The sequence below is a fragment of the Salmo salar genome, chromosome ssa24 (genome assembly GCF_905237065.1).
Source record: "Salmo salar chromosome ssa24, Ssal_v3.1, whole genome shotgun sequence".
In the NCBI taxonomy this organism is placed as follows: Eukaryota; Metazoa; Chordata; class Actinopteri; order Salmoniformes; family Salmonidae; genus Salmo; species Salmo salar.
Genome location: NC_059465.1, coordinates 38,719,815 through 38,740,319, shown reverse-complemented (window position 1 = coordinate 38,740,319; position 20,505 = coordinate 38,719,815). Strand labels below are relative to the sequence as shown.

General features: G+C 39.0%; 1 protein-coding gene across 2 annotated transcripts in view; it reads right to left on the bottom strand.

The window, feature by feature from the left end:
* unc5ca (unc-5 netrin receptor Ca) overlaps positions 1–20,505 on the bottom strand; it is a 318,721-nt gene that overhangs the window by 81,875 nt on the left and 216,341 nt on the right. Inside the window, exons 8-9 of one of the 2 annotated variants that reach the window (XM_045707149.1) lie at positions 16,634–16,690; positions 1,030–1,221 (exon numbers count right to left, since the gene is read on the bottom strand). In XM_045707149.1, coding sequence (XP_045563105.1) covers positions 1,030–1,221; positions 16,634–16,690 — 249 coding nt within the window. The remainder of the gene's footprint in view (positions 1–1,029; positions 1,222–16,633; positions 16,691–20,505) is intronic. The other variant, XM_045707150.1, reaches the window with a different exon arrangement.

Below are 20,505 nucleotides of genomic sequence, written 5' to 3'. Positions count from 1 at the left end.
ATACCATCTCATTTCTTAGTAAATATGGGTAATCTATACCATGTCATTTCTTAGTAAATATGGGTAATCTATACCATGTCATTTCTTAGTAAATATGGGTAATCTATACCATGTCATTTCTTAATAAATATGGGTAATCTATACCATCTCATTTCTTAGTAAATATGGGTAATCTATACCATGTCATTTCTTAGTAAATATGGGTAATCTATACCATGTCATTTCTTAGTAAATATGGGTAATCTATACCATGTCATTTCTTAGTAAGTATGGGTAATCTATACTATGTAATTTCTTAGTAAATATGGGTAATCTATACCATGTCATTTCTTAGTAAATATGGGTAATCTATACCATGTCATTTCTTAGTAAATATGGGTAATCTGTACTATGTCATTTCTTAGTAAGTATGGGTAATCTATACTATGTCATTTCTTAGTAAGTATGGGTAATCTATACCATGTCATTTCTTAGTAAATATGGGTAATCTATACCATGTCATTTCTTAGTAAATATGGGTAATCTATACCATGTCATTTCTTAGTAAATACGGGTAATCTATACCATGTCATTTCTTAGTAAATATGGGCAATCTATACCATGTCATTTCTTAGTAAATATGGGTAATCTATACCATGTCATTTCTTAGTAAATACGGGTAATCTGTACTATGTCATTTCTTAGTAAGTATGGGTAATCTATACTATGTAATTTCTTAGTAAGTATGGGTAATCTATACTATGTAATTTCTTAGTAAGTATGGGTAATCTATACTATGTCATTTCTTAGTAAGTATGGGTAATCTATATGTCATGAAATAAAGTGTTACCGGAAAGACATCCCAAACTGAACCATTGTCTGATGCAACGATAAGAGCACAGCTAGAAATAGCCTGGGTACCAGACCTGTTTGTGCTATCCTTCCACTACTGGCATATGACAAGGAGTGGCAAGGACTGGAATGATGGCACAAACAGGTCTGGTACCCAGGCTAAGCTAGGACCTAGTCACCGCCCCACATCCTACTCACCTGAGCGCGCCGTCTTTATATTGACCGACTGGAAGCCTCCGTTGAGGGCTGATGAGTCGATGATGTCAGAGTCAAAGTCCCGGTGGGTTTTCCGGTAGACGAAGAGCGCCACGATGACGGAGATGACCAGACACATTATGACAGCGATGACGATGCCTACGTAGAGCGCCATGTTTTCTGTGCTGGGGGCCGCTGTGACAGAGACACAGAGAGGGAGGGACACAGTGAGAACCTGGGGAGGTTTAAATTAAACCTGATTCATACTACAAGGCTGAACTAGGGCTGTCTTGGTCGACTGAGAGTAATCTGTTCTTTCGACCAATCGATTGGTTGAAATTTTAAAACATGCATTTCCCCATATATAGACACATGCTATGTGTTTGAATTAAATCAAATATATGTAGGATACTTTGCCTGATGCTTTAAGCACTGCAATTAAAAATGAAGACACACAAATTACTAAAGAGGGAGCCAGAGATCAACATAGCCTAATCAGAAGAAAACAGCCTGTTCCCTACCCGACCCTCCTCCTCCTCCTCCTCCCGATGCTGCTGGCTTCCACACATTCTGCCATTACGCTCCTGAAGTTGACCGTAATAAGTAATAGGCTAGCGGTCAGCGACCTTTTCCATTTGGAGTGCCATGTTATCCTACCATTTCTACTGATCTGCATGCCAGTTATGATTTTCATATGCATATTTTCGTGGAACAGTTTAATTTCATTCATAATAAAGTCTTCATATCTCAAAATCAATGTCATGTGATTAATCAAAATTATATCTAAATTAAAATGATACAAATCTAAAAGTAATAAAAACATTGCAGCCCACAGTTAGAAAATATCTTGATAAAAATAAATATCCTGTAAATCACGTTGGCTATGCATGGCCTGTCTGCAAGGCATTTGAGACATCGTATCAACTATTAGCTGTATGCTATTTTCTCAAGGGATAAAATATAATCAGGTAGGCCTTTTGTATGGACATTTCCACCTGATCAGAGAATTACATTTGTTCCCCTTTCACGCTGAGTGGTTATGGAAAGGGAGAGCTGGACAGATTTTTCCAATGGGCTATGTTGAGGAACTATTGTCATACTCAGTGGCTGTAAAAACACTTATTTTACTTGCTTTTTGAGGTGAAGAAAAAATGACTTTGAGAAGCTCCACAGAGATGGTGAGTTATGACAATCAGAAACAGTATCAGATCCCCAAATGGGAACATTTATAGGCCTACATTTGCACACAGGCCAGGTAGCCTAGTCCTAGTTCAATGTGTAACCAGGTGCATGCACTTACTCAGGATTGACAGGAGCGCTCCAAACCAAACACAATTAATAAATTGACAACTTGTAAATAGAATTAAATAGTATAGCCTAGTTTGTGCGCTGTGCAAACAACGTGTCCACTCCTACAATGACAATGGTAAGACTGTAATAATATATTGAATGCATTAACAGAAATTACCATAACCATACAAACATTGTAGATTAGAAATTATAGTAATTAACAGTAAATGTGATACTGGTGTGTCATCCCCAAGGCCTTCACAACGGATTAGTCCACTCAGACAGGTGTCTTGTGTTCCATAATTTTGTACAAATATATTTGCCACTAAAAAGATCTCAGTCGACCTACAGCCTATGGACCAATCAATCGACCAGTCGACTAAATGGGGTCAGTCCTGGGCTGAACCGAACGTACTGTGCTGGCTTGGACATGATCTGTTCACGTTATCTTTTCCAGCACGGTTCCAGCCACTGTACAGTACAGCTCGGTTCAGATCGGATTGTCTCAGTAGTGTGAAAATGTTATTAGAATTTGCAGTATTTCATTTCTCGCAATGGAGATGTCACTGTAGGCAAACATGACTGAGCAGGTCAACGCCAGCATTACAGACAGGAAGCCAAAATCAAGAGGAAAGGATTTATTTCTGTCACATCTGGCAGAAGGATTGGACCAAGGCGCAGCGTGTAAAGTGCTCATCTTCTTTTATTACAGTAACGTGAACACTTAAACAAAAAATAACGAAACGACACACGACAGTTCCGTAAGGTAACATAGACTATACGAGAAACAACTACCCACAACCCACAGGAAAAAACAGGCTGCCTAAGTATGGCTTCCAATCAGAGACAACGAAAGACACTTGCCTCTGATTGGAAACCATACTCGGCCACACATAGAAAATGAACATAGAAAATGAAAACTAGAACAAATCCCCATGAAACAAACCAACCCAAAAACACACCAAAAACAACACCCCCTGCCATGCCCTGACCATACTACAATGACAAATGACCCCTTTTACTGATCAGGACGTGACAATTTCAAACTGTTAGAACAGAGTAGCAACAGTTGCTAATTTGAGTAAACATACACAAACACCTATCACACAAGACACAATCCTTTATTTAATGAGGCTATGAATCATTTCACGAGAACCCTGACATCTTTCCATAATTTCACCAAAATAATTACAACAGCACTAGGCTTCATTCAAAACAAATCTCCCTCCTCTCCTATGTCCCATTTCCCCATAACATGGTGGAGACTGGCACTTGAGATTTTCACTTTCGGTTTTGTTCCACTAGCTTCAAACAACTGTAAAAACGCCATTTGTAGTTATTGAAAAGATTTAGATTTAAGTCAAATGTACTTGCACTAAAGAAAACAAGTGATAGACAACAATACAGGGGCTTATATGAAAACCACACCACAAAGAAAAACAATATACAATATATAAAGTAAAAAAATGCGAAAGATTTGTTAAAACAGATAACACAACCCACTGATTATAAATTAATTGATCAGTAGTCACGAAAAAAATGATATTTGTTTTGGTTAAATGTGTGTGTGCATGTGAGTGTGGGAGAGTCTATATGGAGGAGATTATTGAGTAGTTTGGTTAATCAGGTTTATCCCCAGTCTTCATGGAGGAGATTACTGGGTAGTTTGGTTCATCAGGCTGACCCCCAGTCTACATGGAGGAGATTACTGGGTAGTTTGGTTCATCAGGCTGACCCCCAGTCTTCATGGAGGAGATTACTGGGTAGTTTGGTTCATCAGGCTGACCCCCAGTCTTCATGGAGGAGATTACTGGGTAGTTTGGTTCATCAGGCTGACCCCCAGTCTTCATGGAGGAGATTACTGGGTAGTTTGGTTCAACAGGCTGACCCCCAGTCTACATGGAGGAGATTACTGGGTAGTTTGGTTCATCAGGCTGACCCCCAGTCTTCACTTGAAGTTATTGATGTATGATGATGATGATGTTTTAGCAATGTGAAGATATGAATTCCAGAGTATGGTACCTCTGTATCTGTTAGAGAATTGACTATGTGAGGTGCAGCAGTGGGGAGGGTGAAGGTTATCACAGTATCTGGTGTTAGATAGATGGATTTCAGAATTAACCTGGAAGAATCCATTGAAGGGTTTAGGTAAACTATCTGGGAGGTATGAGTATTTGTAGATGAAAGTTCATAATTGCCGAACATTAATGTGGTAAAGAGACAAGATATTGAGTTTCTTAAACAAAGGTGCAGATGGAGCCAGGTAATTAGAGGAGGTGGCTAGTCTTGCACATTTCTTTTGTATGATGAGTAATTTGTGTAGGTAGGAGACATATGTACTCGCCCAGCCAATAATACAGTAACTAATATATGGGTAAATGAAGCTATAGTATCGAGTTAGGAAGCAAGCCTGATCATCTTTCTGATGATACCAACAGATATCATCACTGTGCTGCAGACAAATTGAACATGATCTTCACGGATAACTTTTCATCAAATAGAACTTGTTCCATTTCATTCCCAACAATTACAATTCTGGCTATTTTTTTTGTATACAATATTTCTTATTATTACTAGTGATTAGAATTTATTTACATTTAAAGATCATTTGTTTATCTGGGACCATTGAGAAGATTTGGCAATGCCTGAGTTGGCTGTGAATAAAAAGTGTGAAAATCTAATTGGTATCATCAGCGAAGAGAATGGGAAGTATGGTAGAAGACCCAGCAGCAAGGCCATAGATATAGATTAAAAATAACAAAGGTCCAATTATCCAACCCTGTGGCACTCCACAGAATATCTTAGCTCTGGTAGATGCACAGCCATTTGCATAAACACATTATTCTCTATCATAAACATAACTATATAACCAATTATATGTATAATCATGAAAACCGTAATAATAACATTTAGTAAGTAATATTTAATGATCAACCATGTCAAACGCTTTGGATAAATCTAAAAAGATGCCAAGAGCGTATTCATTGTTGTTCAGAGCTGTAAAGATTTTATCCACAAGTTGCAAAAGAGCCATATCTATGAAGTAGCTTTTTATGAAATTGATATTGTTGATCATATAGGAAAAAATATATATATTTTTTTTGTAGTACAGATATTGGCCAATAATCTGTAAAATATATTGGATCCCCAGATTTATAAAGTGGGATAACTTTTTTAATTTTTTTATTTTTAGGAACAGTACCAGTTTGCATAGATTTGGTGAAGATATATACGTTAGAGGCTCAGTAATCGAGGAAGACACTGATTTCACCAAAGAGGCACCAATCTCATCATGACCTGCTGCTGATATTTTTAAGTTACCAATCACCTTCTTCACCTCCATTACATCATCACCTCCATTACATCATCACCTCCATTACATCATCACATCCATTACATCAACACCTCCATTACATCATCACCTCCATTACATCATCACCTCCATTACATCATCACCTCCATTACATCATCACCTCCATTACATCATCACCTCCATTACATCATCACCTCCATTGCATCATCACCTCTATTACATCATCACCTCCATTACATCATCATCTCCATTACATCAACACCTCCATTACATCATCACCTCCATTACATCATCATCTCCATTACATCAACACCTCCATTACATCATCACCTCCATTACATCATCATCTCCATTACATCAACACCTCCATTACATCATCACCTCCATTACATCATCACCTCCATTACATCATCACCTCCATTACATCATCACCTCCATTACATCATCATCTCCATTACATCATCACCTCCATTACATCATCACCTCCATTGCATCATCACCTCTATTACATCATCACCTCCATTACATCATCATCTCCATTACATCAACACCTCCATTACATCATCACCTCCATGACATCATCATCTCCATTACATCAACACCTCCATTACATCATCACCTCCATTACATCATCCTCTCCATTACATCATCACCTCCATTACATCAACACCTCTATTACATCATCATCTCCATTACATCAACACCTCCATTACATCAGGAGGATCAAACTGAAGCAGAGAAGGGAAATGTCCCTTAATGTAATCCAATGGATTTCCATCAGTTACCCATTTTCTTTGACAGAGAGGAACCCAAATAAAAAAAAACGAAATTGACATGAAATAACACCAGGATCACTATAGGTCTTATTTCCAACAATACATTGATATGGGATAGCTGTAGATGTATTGTTCTTGTCAAGTTGATTGAGATTTTCCAAGTTGACTTTATACTATTTAATGATTCTTGGAATTTGTTAGTATTTTGGGGATATCCAAAGTAGGTGAGTAAATTTGTTCTTATACTTTTTGTAATTTTCAGAATTCAGGATAGAGGGATTTGTGAGACTTTTCATACTACTTGAGACCGGTTATAAACCAGAACCCTTCTGCTGATCTCTTACATGATTTAACTAAGGGAAAGCGTTGGTGAAAAACACAATTGAAAGATGTATTAAAAAAGAGTAAGCAGACATGTACCATACTCCTCCCACTCTTGATGTTCTACAGCGGTGAACAGCATTATACGGAGAAACGTCATAAAGCATGGACATCTCTTCAGTCAACCATGTTTCTGAAAGGGCAACAACGGAACATTCATGACTGAGAGAAGACAGATAATGAACAAGGTGGTTGGTTTTTTTTAGGATTAAAAAGTAGAAAATAAGCTTGTCTTGGAATTTATTAGATAAACAATGACCAACCTGTATAGCAGTTTAACATTATAGTAATCACAAGTGATACTCATCTCTGGTCAATTTCAGGAAACTTCAATCTGGATCAACAATCATTATATGTATTGTTCACTTCATGAATTCATTCATATCTAATGGGTTGAAGACCATGTTATCAGGGTTGATATCCTGCCTAACTAAGAGAGATACAGAGTGGGAATCATCCAGAGAGTGGAACAGAAACATGGAAGTGTACACCTCACATGTCCAATACAACCATACATTTGTGTTAGTTGTATCAATAGGGGGGCACTTCCTGTGGAATGCACATTGACACAGTCCACATAACACCACCGAAGACTTCAGAGACTTATGACATTTAGAGCAATGTGTGTTTTTGGTCACCAGGTTAGGTGAAACACATGAACAAAGTAGAGTACATGTGTGTGTGTGAAATCAGTGGACTATAGCTGAGTCACTTGCCATAGGCCTACGAGAGGGGGGTGAACGACCAGCTGATCATACTTCATCTATGCGATGTTGCCTTTCTTTTGTTCTTCAATTAGTTGTGGCAGCAGTTCCTTTCATTTGAGGCATACCTTTTTGGAGAAGTCTTCATTGATGAAGATTTTGATTCCCTTCAGGCACTTGGCTCGCCTGAAAATCTCCTCCTCGTCTTTGAACCTGAGAAGTTTCACCACTATAGATCTGGGCCGTCCATCAGGGAAGAAAGTGCCATTCCTATTCACCCTCTCCATCTCAATGAGTTTAGGATCGAGTTTGAGTTGATCTGCCAGGAGTTTCTTGGCCTTGACTTCTGTGTCATGCCAAGTTTGTCTTTACATCCACAATTCCATCGATTAAAATGTTATTTCGCCTCGATTGGTTTTCGAGGTACGCTCCTTTGGAAGAGTGCTTGTCAAAGTGTTGTTTGGAAGATTGCTAAATCCTCAGACATGGTTTTAAATGCGGTCTGGCTGGTGACATTCACACCCTTAAATCATCAAGCCTTTTGTTCCTCTTCTGCATTGAGCTTGTTGTGAGCTAAAATGAGTTCGCAAACACAACCCACACCCCACCTCCCGAAATGAAGTGCCGCCAGTGAAATGGCAAACACGCACAAGAAACAGACTTGATCACACATGCACCACTACTATAAACAGAGAGAAGGCGAAGGACTTACTCACTGTATGTATCCTGGCTGAACTTTACTAAACGAGCGTGAAATCACCAACTCGCAAGTTACTCCTAGCAGTATGCAGGGCAGTAAACCAAAAGACTGGTCAAAGATGCTTGGGAGAGACAGTGGTAGGAGTATTCGCTTACCCACCGAATGAGCACCGTGAACTTCTACTCATAGATGGTACAATGATTCCCTACTCTATTCAGTGTTTGTTCTCTCACATAAACTGAAACTGAGCAAACATTCTAGAATTTTAGCAACCAGAAAATGACAGATCAATTTCTACATTGGCCACTTGACCCAATTTCGACTAGATAACACAGCCACAAACTCAAAACAGCTTTCCCATTTTGACAACAGATGCCGCTCCTGCTGGAGAAGTCAAGAGGTGAATATCACAGCCAATCACAACACTGCAGGATAAGTAATAGTTCCCTGTGGCTCAGTTGGTAGAGTATGGTGTGTGCAACGCCAGCATGATGTGTGCAACGCCAGGGTTGTGGGTTCGATTCCCATGGGGGGCCCGTACAAAAACATTTTTTTTTGAAATGTATGCATTCACTACTGTAAGTCGCTCTGGATAAGAGCGTCTGCTAAATGACTAAAATGTAATACTGTGAAACACTATCGTTCCACTATTACTGCAGATATATTATGGACATTTTCTGAAATTACAATGCTAAAATACAAATTAATCCTATGTGTAGCACCTTTAATAGGTCTGAAAATGTCCAAAAGTGACATTTTCATACACAAGTTTTATATCAAACCGAGGCAGACACATAAAGATTTTATAGATGGGTTGACTGAGCTGCTAAATGGGTGGCTAAAAGGCTTCAAAGGACTCAGCGGAGAACATGGCCAGAATACATGGCTGAGCATCAAGGAGGAAACAAATGTCTAGAACAAGCGACATTTCAAACACGTTTAGTTATGCCACTTGCCTCATCATCTATGGCGTTTTCAGCAAGGCTAGATTTTGTCTGCAGTTATTGGTATGAAGAAACGGAACAAGAAACACTCAGTCATAAAGTCAAATCTGTCATACAGGCTGGATTTCATCACAATATTGACAATAATCCAGATCATAGATCTTAAAACTGCAACTGAGATTTGCACAAGGTGCACTGATAACCTCCAGTCACTAGAGGGAGATATAAACCACATTTGTTCCCGCTGGATCTTGGGTCAGTTTTGTGTTTCACCCACTAATGGCTAAGATAAGGTTTGGGGAAGCTGATCCTAGATCTATACCTAGGGAAAACTTCACCTCAGAGCCCTGGAGCCATTATGGAAACTAGACACCGTTACGATCTCACCTGAATAGGAAGAAGGGCAGAGAGACACTAACTGTACATCCTATCATGTTACAGATGAAATGTTACATATTCATAACTACTACTTGATCTGTTCAATGCTTCATCTCAGTGACAACAACAGTTCCAAGTTGAGTGTACATACACTATATAGCAGTGGTTCTCAACTGGTTTTAGCTCGAGACCCAAATTGAACCAGGTTGTCTGACTCGTGACCCAATATTCGCATCGCAAAAAATAATTGCCAAAAAACAATCTGGAAAACTATTTTTAATGCAATATTGATAGTAAATGTAGCAATTATATGACACGGTACATACACTATATGCTGTTGTGATAGCCTGGGCTATATTCCCTACATTTACTATATACTGTTGAGATAGACTGGGCTATATTCCCTACATATACTATATACTGTTGAGATAGCCTGGGCTATATTCCCTACATTTATTATATACTGTTGAGATAGACCGGGCTATATTCCCTACATTTACTATATACTGTTGAGATAGACCGGGCTATATTCCCTACATATACTATATACTGTTGAGATAGACCGGGCTATATTCCCTACATATACTATATACTGTTGAGATAGCCTGGGCTATATTCCCTACATATACTATATACTGTTGAGATAGACCGGGCTATATTCCCTACATATACTATATACTGTTGAGATAGACCGGGCTATATTCCCTACATATACTATATACTGTTGAGATAGACCGGGCTATATTCCCTACATATACTATATACTGTTGTGATAGACCGGGCTATATTCCCTACATATACTATATACTGTTGTGATAGACCGGGCTATATTCCCTACATATACTATATACTGTTGTGATAGCCTGGGCTATATTCCCTACACTCTGTTCCTTTAACACTGGTGTCAGAATTATAACTTGTTTAAAGTCATTATTTCTCCCTCTACTGCAGCCTCTGCAACAGGCAGAAATATCTGACCCCCCCAACAGCCTACACTGTCCTGCTATACTTCCCCCAGGTACAGATCTAGCATCTAGCTTCCCGTCCCGCAATCCTAACCTTAACCATCAGTGGGGGAGATACTAAACTGTCCAGCACCCTACAGCAACTGTCCTATACTGTCAAAACCATTCATGTCTCCTAGACCTGATCACATGTGGCTTGTCAACAATAGTCCACTGGGTTCTCCTCTAAATTGGATCTGGATTAAACATCTATCTTCTATCAATCATGAATGTTCCATTGTTGCCCTTTCAGAAACATGGTTGACTGACGAGACAGTCCAGTAGACAAACAAAATCCCACTGACTGGGTTGATCAATCATGTGTGAGGGGGACGCTCCATCTTCAACGTTTGTTCTTTCTGACAGTCGCTGGGCGCAAGATCCACCACACACAAACACACGTCAGGCTTTGTGCATGCAGGGTGGAGGGACGGAAACACTGTCATGACCGAGTCATGAGATCAGATTGATCCCATCGACCAAGCCTTGCCTCTAATTAAGACGCTATGCAGATGGCTTACGCACAGCCAGTGGGGCTGAGGGTAACAAGGTCTGATTACCTGGCAAACTCTGTTGTCCATGAGGGTAGCACGTACACGCCACGGAAGTAACGGCTCTGGGTCTCGATCCCCCCTCTATTGATTACTGGACTTTTCTTTCTGTCCTGCTAGGCAGATTGAGACAAGGGAGGCTAACACAGCTAGCTGCAAGTACCTGATCTGCATCCAGACTAGCTCTGAAGTGGACGTACGTAGCTACACAAACTGGAAGGAGAGAGAGTGCTGGCTTCTGTCAGGGTAATCCCCATTGGCTAATCCCAGCATTGATACCAGAGGTGAAGCAAATACTTTCATGTGGGTCACTGAATAATGAGGAGTGAATTTGTGTGACTTGGAGGGCACCAGCACACTCCTAGCAACATCTACCTCCCATCGCTGACACCCCTAGCAACATCTACCTCACATCTCTTACACTCCTAGCAACATCTAGCTCCCATCTCTGACACCGCTAGCAACATCTACCCCCCATCTCTGACACCCCCTAGCAACATCTAGCTCCCGCCTCTGACACCCCCTAGCAACATCCACCTCCCATCTCTGACACCCCTAGCAACATCTAGCTCCCATCTCTGACACCCCCTAGCAACATCCACCTCCCATCTCTGACACCCCTAGCAACATCTAGCTCCCATCTCTGACACCCCCTAGCAACATCTACCTCCCATGTCTGACACCCCTAGCAACATCTACCTCCCATCTCTGACACCCCTAGCAACATCTACCTCCCATCTCTGACACCCCTAGCAACATCTAGCTCCCATCTCTGACACCTCCTAGCAACATCTACCTCCCATGTCTGACACCCCCTAGCAAAATCTAGCTCCCATCTCTGACACACCTAGCAACATCTACCTCCCATCTCTGACACCCCTAGCAACATCTACCTCCCATCTCTGACACCCCTAGCAACATTTACCTCCCATCTCTGACACCCCTAGCAACATCTAGCTCCCATCTCTGACACCACCTAGCAACATCTACCTCCCATCTCTGTCTCCCCTAGCAACATCTACCTCCCATGTCTGACACCCCCTAGCAAAATCTAGCTCCTATCTAACACCCTTGCCAACATTTGGCTCCTTTCGTATGTTCACTACTGTGAGTATGACATCCTGTATATATAATTTTTTACATTTTAGTCATTTTTAACATTCTTACAATCAGTGCATTCAACTAAGGTAGGTCAGACAATCACAGTAATTGGCAGTAAACCTGTCCTCAAAAAGAGCAGCTATTTCTGAAATCAGTGCTAGTAAGAAAGAGAAATGACAAAATATTGCTAATCTCTTCAGAAAAATGAATTTCCTTTAAAACTGGTTTAGAGTAAAGCTAGCTAAACGAGTGTATCTAGTTGACACTGTAGCCTAGTTCTTAATGGGTTACTGAATTAATAGTGAGGGGACGCATCCTTGACTTATTAAATACTGATTACTATACATGTTACTGTATTACTGTACATGTTACTGTATATGTTATTGTACATGTTACTGTATTACTGTACATGCTACTGTACATGTTATTGTACATGTTACTGCACATGTTACTGTATTACTGTACATGTTACTGTATTACTGTACATGTTACTGTATTAGTGTACATGGTACTGTACATGTCACTGTATTACTGTACATGTTACTGTATTACTGTACATGGTACTGTACATGTCACTGTATTACTGTACATGTTACTGTACATGTTACTGTATTACTGTACATGTTACTGTACATGTTACTGTATTACTGTACATGTTACTGTACATGTTACTGTATTACTGTACATGCTACTGTAGATGTTACTGTATTATGGCACATGGTACTGTACATGTTACTGTATTACTGTAAATGTTACTGTACATGTTACTGTATTACTGTACATGGCACTGCACATGTTACTGTATTACTGTACATGTTACTATACATGTTACTGCACATGTTGCTGTATTACTGCACATGTTACTGTATTACTGTAAATGTTACGGTACATGTTACTGTATTATTGTACATGTTACTGTACATGTTACTGTATTACTGCACATGTTACTGTATTACTGTACATGTTACTGTACATGTTACTGTGTTACTGTACATGTTACTGTACATGTTACTGTATTACTGTATTACTGTACATGTTACTGTATTACTGTACATGGTACTGTACATGTTACTGTATTACTGCACATGCTACTGTACATGTTACTGTATTACTGCACATGTTACTGTATTACTTTAAATGTTACTGTACATCTTACTGTACATGTTACTGTATTACTGTACATGGTACTGTACATGTTACTGTACATGTTGCTGTAATATTGCACATGTTACTGTATTACTGTAAATGCTACTGTACATGTTACTGTATTGCGGTACATGTTACTGTACATGTTACTGTACATGTTACTGTATTGTGGTACATGTTACTGTATTACTGTACATGTTACTGTATTACTGTACATGTTACTGTACATGTTACTGTATTAATGTACAAGTTACTGTACATGTTACTGTATTGCTGACATGTTACTGTACATGTTACTGTATTACTGCACATGTTACTGTATTACTGTACATGTTATTGTACATGTTACTGTATTACTGCACATGTTACTGTATTACTGTACATGTTACTGTACATGTTACTGTATTACTGTACATGTTACTTTATTACTGTACATGTTACTGTACATGGTACTGTATTGCGGTACATGTTACGGTATTACTGTACATGTTACTGTACATGTTACGGCATTGCGGCACATGTTACTGTACATGTTACTGTATTGCGGTACATGTTACTGTATTACTGTACATGTTACTTTATTACTGTACATGTTACTGCACATGTTACTGTATTACTTACACGGTACTGTAAATGTTACTGTATTACTGTACATGCTACTGTATTGTGGTACATGTTACTGTAAATGTTACTTTATTACTGTACATGTTACTGTACATGTTACTGTATTAATGTACATGTTACTGTACATGTTGCTGTATTACTGTACATGTTACTGTACTTGTTACTGTATAGTGTACATGTTACTGTACATGCTACTGTATTACTGCTCGTGTTACTCTACATGTTACTGTATTACTGCACATGTTACTGTATTACTGTACATGCTACTTTATTACTGTACATGTTACTGTACATGTTACTGTATTGCTGTACATGTTACTGTACATGTTACTGTACTTGTTACTTAATACTGTACATGTTACTGTACATGTTACTGTATTACTGTACATGTTACTGTATTACTGTACATGCTACTTTATTACTGTACATGCTACTTTATTACTGTACATGTTACTGTATTGCTGTACATGTTACTGTACATGTTACTGTATTGTGGTACATGTTACTGTACATGTTACTGTATTGCGGTACATGTTACTGTATTACTATACATTACTTCATTACTTTACATGTTACTGCACATGTTACTGTATTAATGTACAAGTTACTGTACATGTTACTGTATTGCTGACATGTTACTGTACATGTTACTGTATTACTGCACATGTTACTGTATTACTGTACATGTTATTGTACATGTTACTGTATTACTGCACATGTTACTGTATTACTGTACATGTTACTGTACATGTTACTGTATTACTGTACATGTTACTTTATTACTGTACATGTTACTGTACATGTTACTGTACATGGTACTGTATTGCTGTACATGTTACGGTATTACTGTACATGTTACTGTACATGTTACGGCATTGCGGCACATGTTACTTTACATGTTACTGTATTGCGGTACATGTTACTGTATTACTGTACATGTTACTGCACATGTTACTGTATTACTTACACGGTACTGTAAATGTTACTGTATTACTGTACATGCTACTGTATTGTGGTACATGTTACTGTAAATGTTACTGTATTGCGGTACATGTTACTGTAAATGTTACTGTATTACTGTACATGTTACTTTATTACTGTACATGTTACTGTACATGTTACTGTATTAATGTACATGTTACTGTACATGTTGCTGTATTACTGTACATGTTACTGTACTTGTTACTGTATACTGTACATGTTACTGTACATGCTACTGTATTACTGCTCGTGTTACTCTACATGTTACTGTATTACTACACATGTTACTGTATTACTGTACATTCTACTTTATTACTGTACATGTTACTGTGCATGTTACTGTATTGCTGTACATGTTACTGTACATGTTACTGTACTTGTTACTTAATACTGTACATGTTACTGTACATGTTACTGTATTACTGTACATGTTACTGTATTACTGTACATGCTACTTTATTACTGTACATGCTACTTTATTACTGTACATGTTACTGTATTGCTGTACATGTTACTGTACATGTTACTGTATTGTGGTACATGTTACTGTACATGTTACTGTATTGCGGTACATGTTACTGTATTACTATACATTACTTCATTACTTTACATGTTACTGTACATGTTACTGTATTACTGTACATGTTACTGCACATGTTACTGTAGTACCTGTACATGTTACTGTACATGTTACTGTACATGTTACTGTACATGTTACTGTACATGTTACTGTATTACTGTACATGATACTGTATTACTGTACATGTTACTTTATTACTGTACATGTTACTGTATTGCTGACATGTTACTGTACATGTTACTGTATTACTGCACATGTTACTGTATTACTGTACATGTTATTGTACATGTTACTGTATTACTGCACATGTTACTGTATTACTGTACATGTTACTGTACATGTTACTGTATTACTGTACATGTTACTTTATTACTGTACATGTTACTGTACATGTTACTGTACATGGTACTGTATTGCTGTACATGTTACGGTATTACTGTACATGTTACTGTACATGTTACAGCATTGCGGCACATGTTACTGTACATGTTAAATACTGTTTGACTTTATACTATTATGTATTATGTTATATACAATGTGACTTCATGACACAAATACCTAAATTACCTAAAGTGGGAGTGCTAGAATAAAGATGATATGGAACATCTCTTCCTATAGTATAATGCCCTCCCACATCCTATCCACCTCCCTACAGTTATTTAACATATATCTCCCCGCTTTGATGATAAAACTAGGTGCCACAAAACGCCAGAATCAGAATGTTTAACTAAGATTAATAGATGTCTTTGAACATGAAAAGAAAATGAGAACAAATTATCTGGCAATGAAATCCTGAGAATGATTATGTTTAATATATACGCTCATAGCTCAAGGAGTGAGAGAGAAAGAGTAAAACTCTCTCACACATCAAGATGAGGAGGCTGTAATAGCACAGAGAGACTGGGACCTCTCTGACACTAGAGACCAGTATAGTGGAGCTGAGTGGAGGAGGAGGCACTAGGAGAATCATCAAGGAGGGAAACACTGTAAAGACAGATGTGTGTAACCTTAAGGAATAGGTGGTATGACATGACATAGGGGGGAAAACTCAAGAGGACACAAATCAATCAACAAAATAAGAGAGGGAGGGGGAGAGAGAGGGGGAATGGAAAACAAAAAAATACACCAACTCACATGAAAATCCCAAATCACTGTCGGCATTAGGCTCAGTGGACAGCTGATATAATGAACCTTGAGGGGGAGAAAAGGGGAGGGAGGGCACGGTGAAATCAACGTCAAACCAAATGGAACAAAGCAAAAGTGCAACAAAAAATAACATCTAAATGGCCACCTGTCACTGAAAATGTAAACACATACACTACCGTTCAAAAGTTTGGGGTCACTTAGAAATGATCTTGTTTTTCTAAGAGCAAGTTTGTTGTCCATTAAAATAACATCAAATTGATCAGAAAAAGAATGTAGACATTGTTATTGTTGTAAATGACTTTTGTAGCTGGAAATGGCTGATTTTTTATGGAATATCTACATAGGCGTACAGAGGCCCATTATCAGCAACCATCACTCCTGTGTTCCAATGGCACGTTGTGTTAGCTAATCCACGTTTATCATTTTAAAAGGCTAATTAATCATTAGAAAACATAATTGCAAAAGAAGCAATAAGAAGCAATAAAACTGGCCTTCTTTAGACTCTTTGAGTATCTGAAGCATCAGCATTTGTGGATTCGATTACAGGCTCAAAACGGCAAGAAACAAATAACTTTCTTCTGAAACTCGTCAGTCTATTCTTGTTCTGAGAAATGAAGGCTATTCCATGCGAGAAATTGCCAAGAAACTGAAGATCTCATACAACACTGTGTACTACTCCTTTCACAGAACAGAGTAAACTGGCGCTAACCAGAATAGAAAGAGGAGTGGGAGGCCCCAGTGCACAACTGAGCAAGAGGACAAGTACATTAGAGTGTCTAGTTTGAGAAACAGACGCCTCTTAAAGTCTTCAACTGGCAGCTTCATTAAATAGTACCCGCAAAACACCAGTCTCAACGTCAACAGTGAAGAGGTGACTCCGGGATGCTGGCCTTCTAGGCAGAGTTGCAAAGAAAAAGCCATATCTCAGACAGGCCAATAAAAATAAAATATTAAGATGGGCAAAAGAACACAGACACTGGACAGAGGAACTCTGCCTAGAAGGTCAGCATCCCAGAGTCGCCTCTTCACTGTTGACGTTGAGACTGGTGTTTTGCGGTTACTATTTAATGAAGCTGCCAGTTGAGGACTTGTGAAGCATCTGTTTCTCAAACTAGGCACTCTAATGAACTTGTCTTCTTGCTCAATGGGACAATACACTTTCAAATCAAAGTTTGTTCTTGTCCCATTGCGCACTAGCGACTCTTGTGGCGGGCTGGGCGCAATGCACGCTGACACGATCCTCAGGTATACAGTGTTCCCTCCGACACATTGGTGCGGTTGGCTTCCAGGTTAAGCGGGCGTTGTGTCAAGAAGCAGTGCGGCTTGGCTGGGTTGTGTTTCGGAGGACGCACGGCTCTCGACCTTCGCCTCTCGCGAGTCCGTATGGAAGTTGCAGCGAAGAGACAAGACTGTAACTACTGGATAGACTGGATACCACGAAATTGGGGAGAAAAAGGGTCAAACAAATATATATATATATATATAATAAAAAATAGAAATAAAAAAGAAAACATTTTGATGGTGCTTTTCCATTGATTTGAGATTGAGGCTTATAGCTGTGGGCCGTGGTTTCATCTTGACATTACTCTGCTTTTGAGGTCTGAAAACAGAAGACGAACTTATATTAACAAATGAAATGTCCCTTTAGGATTAGAACATCATCAGCACAGTCAAAGTAGAGAAGAGTGATTAACCGGTGCCCCCGCACATTGACTCTGTACCTGTAGCCCCTGTATATAGACTCCATATTGACTCTGTACCTGTAGCCCCTGTATATAGACTCCATATTGACTCTGTACCTGTAGCCCCTGTATATAGACTCCATATTGACTCTGTACCGGTAGCCCCTGTATATAGACTCCATATTGACTCTGTACCTGTAGCCCCTGTATATAGACTCCATATTGACTCTGTACCTGTAGCCCCTGTATATAGACTCCATATTGACTCTGTACCTGTAGCCCCTGTATATAGTCTCCACATTGACTTTGTACCGGTACCCCTGTATATAGTCTCCACATTGACTCTGTACTGGTACCCCCTGTATATAGTCTCCACACTGACTCTGTACCTGTAGCCCCTGTATATAGCCTCCACATTGACTCTGTACCGGTAGCCCCTGTATATAGCCTCCACATTGACTCTGTACCGGTACCCCATGTATATAGCCTCCACATTGACTCTGTACCGGTACCCCCTGTATATAGCCTCCACATTGACTCTGTACCGGTACCCCCTGTATATAGCCTCCACATTGACTCTGTACCGGTAGCCCCTGTATATAGCCTCCACATTGACTCTGTACCGGTAGCCCCTGTATATAGCCTCCACATTGACTCTGTACCGGTAGCCCCTGTATATGGCCTCGCTATGGTTATTTTACTGATGCTCTTTAATTATTTGTTACTTTTATTTCTTATTCTTAGTTTTTATTTATTTATTATCATTATTTTTTAACTGCATTGTTGGATAGGGCTTGTAAGTAAGCATTTCACTGTAAGGTCTACAGCTGTTGTATTCAGCGCATGTGACAAATTACATTTGATTTGATTTGATTTTGATTTGATGTTCTACACACAGACCTTATAGACACACGATACATTGACTTGACTGTACAGGATGCTATGAAGCGATCACATGCACACATCACACTGTAGACAGACAATGATGATGACATTGAACTTGATGCAGAAGACAAGCATAATGACAGGTTGCCTATTCTAAAAAAACAACACTAGAAGAAGATGAAAGACAGTGTAAGGTGTCCATACTAGGACAGCCTCAATCTCAGCAGGACTAATATGGACACCGTAACATTGAAATAAAAAAGTGGAAAGGAGTTTATAACAACTAGACATAAACCAGTGAGAAATAGAAGGACTGAAGTCAGAGAGGGAAAATACAGGACATAAACCAAAGAGAAATAGAAGGACTGAAGTCAGAGAGGGAAAATACAGGACATAAACCAATGAGAAATAGAAGGACTGAAGTCAGAGAGGGAAAATACAGGACATAAACCAATGAGAAATAGAAGGACTGAAGTCAGAGAGGGAAAATACAGGACATAAACCAATGAGAAACAGAAGGACTGAAGTCAGAGAGGGAAAATACAGGACATAAACCAATGAGAAACAGAAGGACTGAAGTCAGAGAGGGAAAATACAGGACATAAACCAAAGAGAAATAGAAGGACTGAAGTCAGAGAGGGAAAATACAGGACATAAACCAATGAGAAACAGAAGGACTGAAGTCAGAGAGGGAAAATACAGGACATAAACCAAAGAGAAACAGAAGGACTGAAGTCAGAGAGGGAAAATACAGGACATAAACCAATGAGAAACAGAAGGACTGAAGTCAGAGAGGGAAAATACAGGACATAAACCAAAGAGAAATAGAAGGACTGAAGTCAGAGAGGGAAAATACAGGACATAAACCAATGAGAAACAGAAGGACTGAAGTCAGAGAGGGAAAATACAGGACATAAACCAATGAGAAACAGAAGGACTGAAGTCAGAGAGGGAAAATACAGGACATAAACCAAAGAGAAATAGAAGGACTGAAGTCAGAGAGGGAAAATACAGGACATAAACCAATGAGAAATAGAAGGACTGAAGTCAGAGAGGGAAAACACAGGACATAAACCAATGAGAAACAGAAGGACTGAAGTCAGAGAGGGAAAATACAGGACATAAACCAATGAGAAACAGAAGGACTGAAGTCAGAGAGGGAAAATACAGGACATAAACCAATGAGAAACAGAGGGACTGAAGTCAGAGAGGGAAAATACAGGACATAAACCAATGAGAAATAGAAGGACTGAAGTCAGAGAGGGAAAATACAGGACATAAACCAATGAGAAA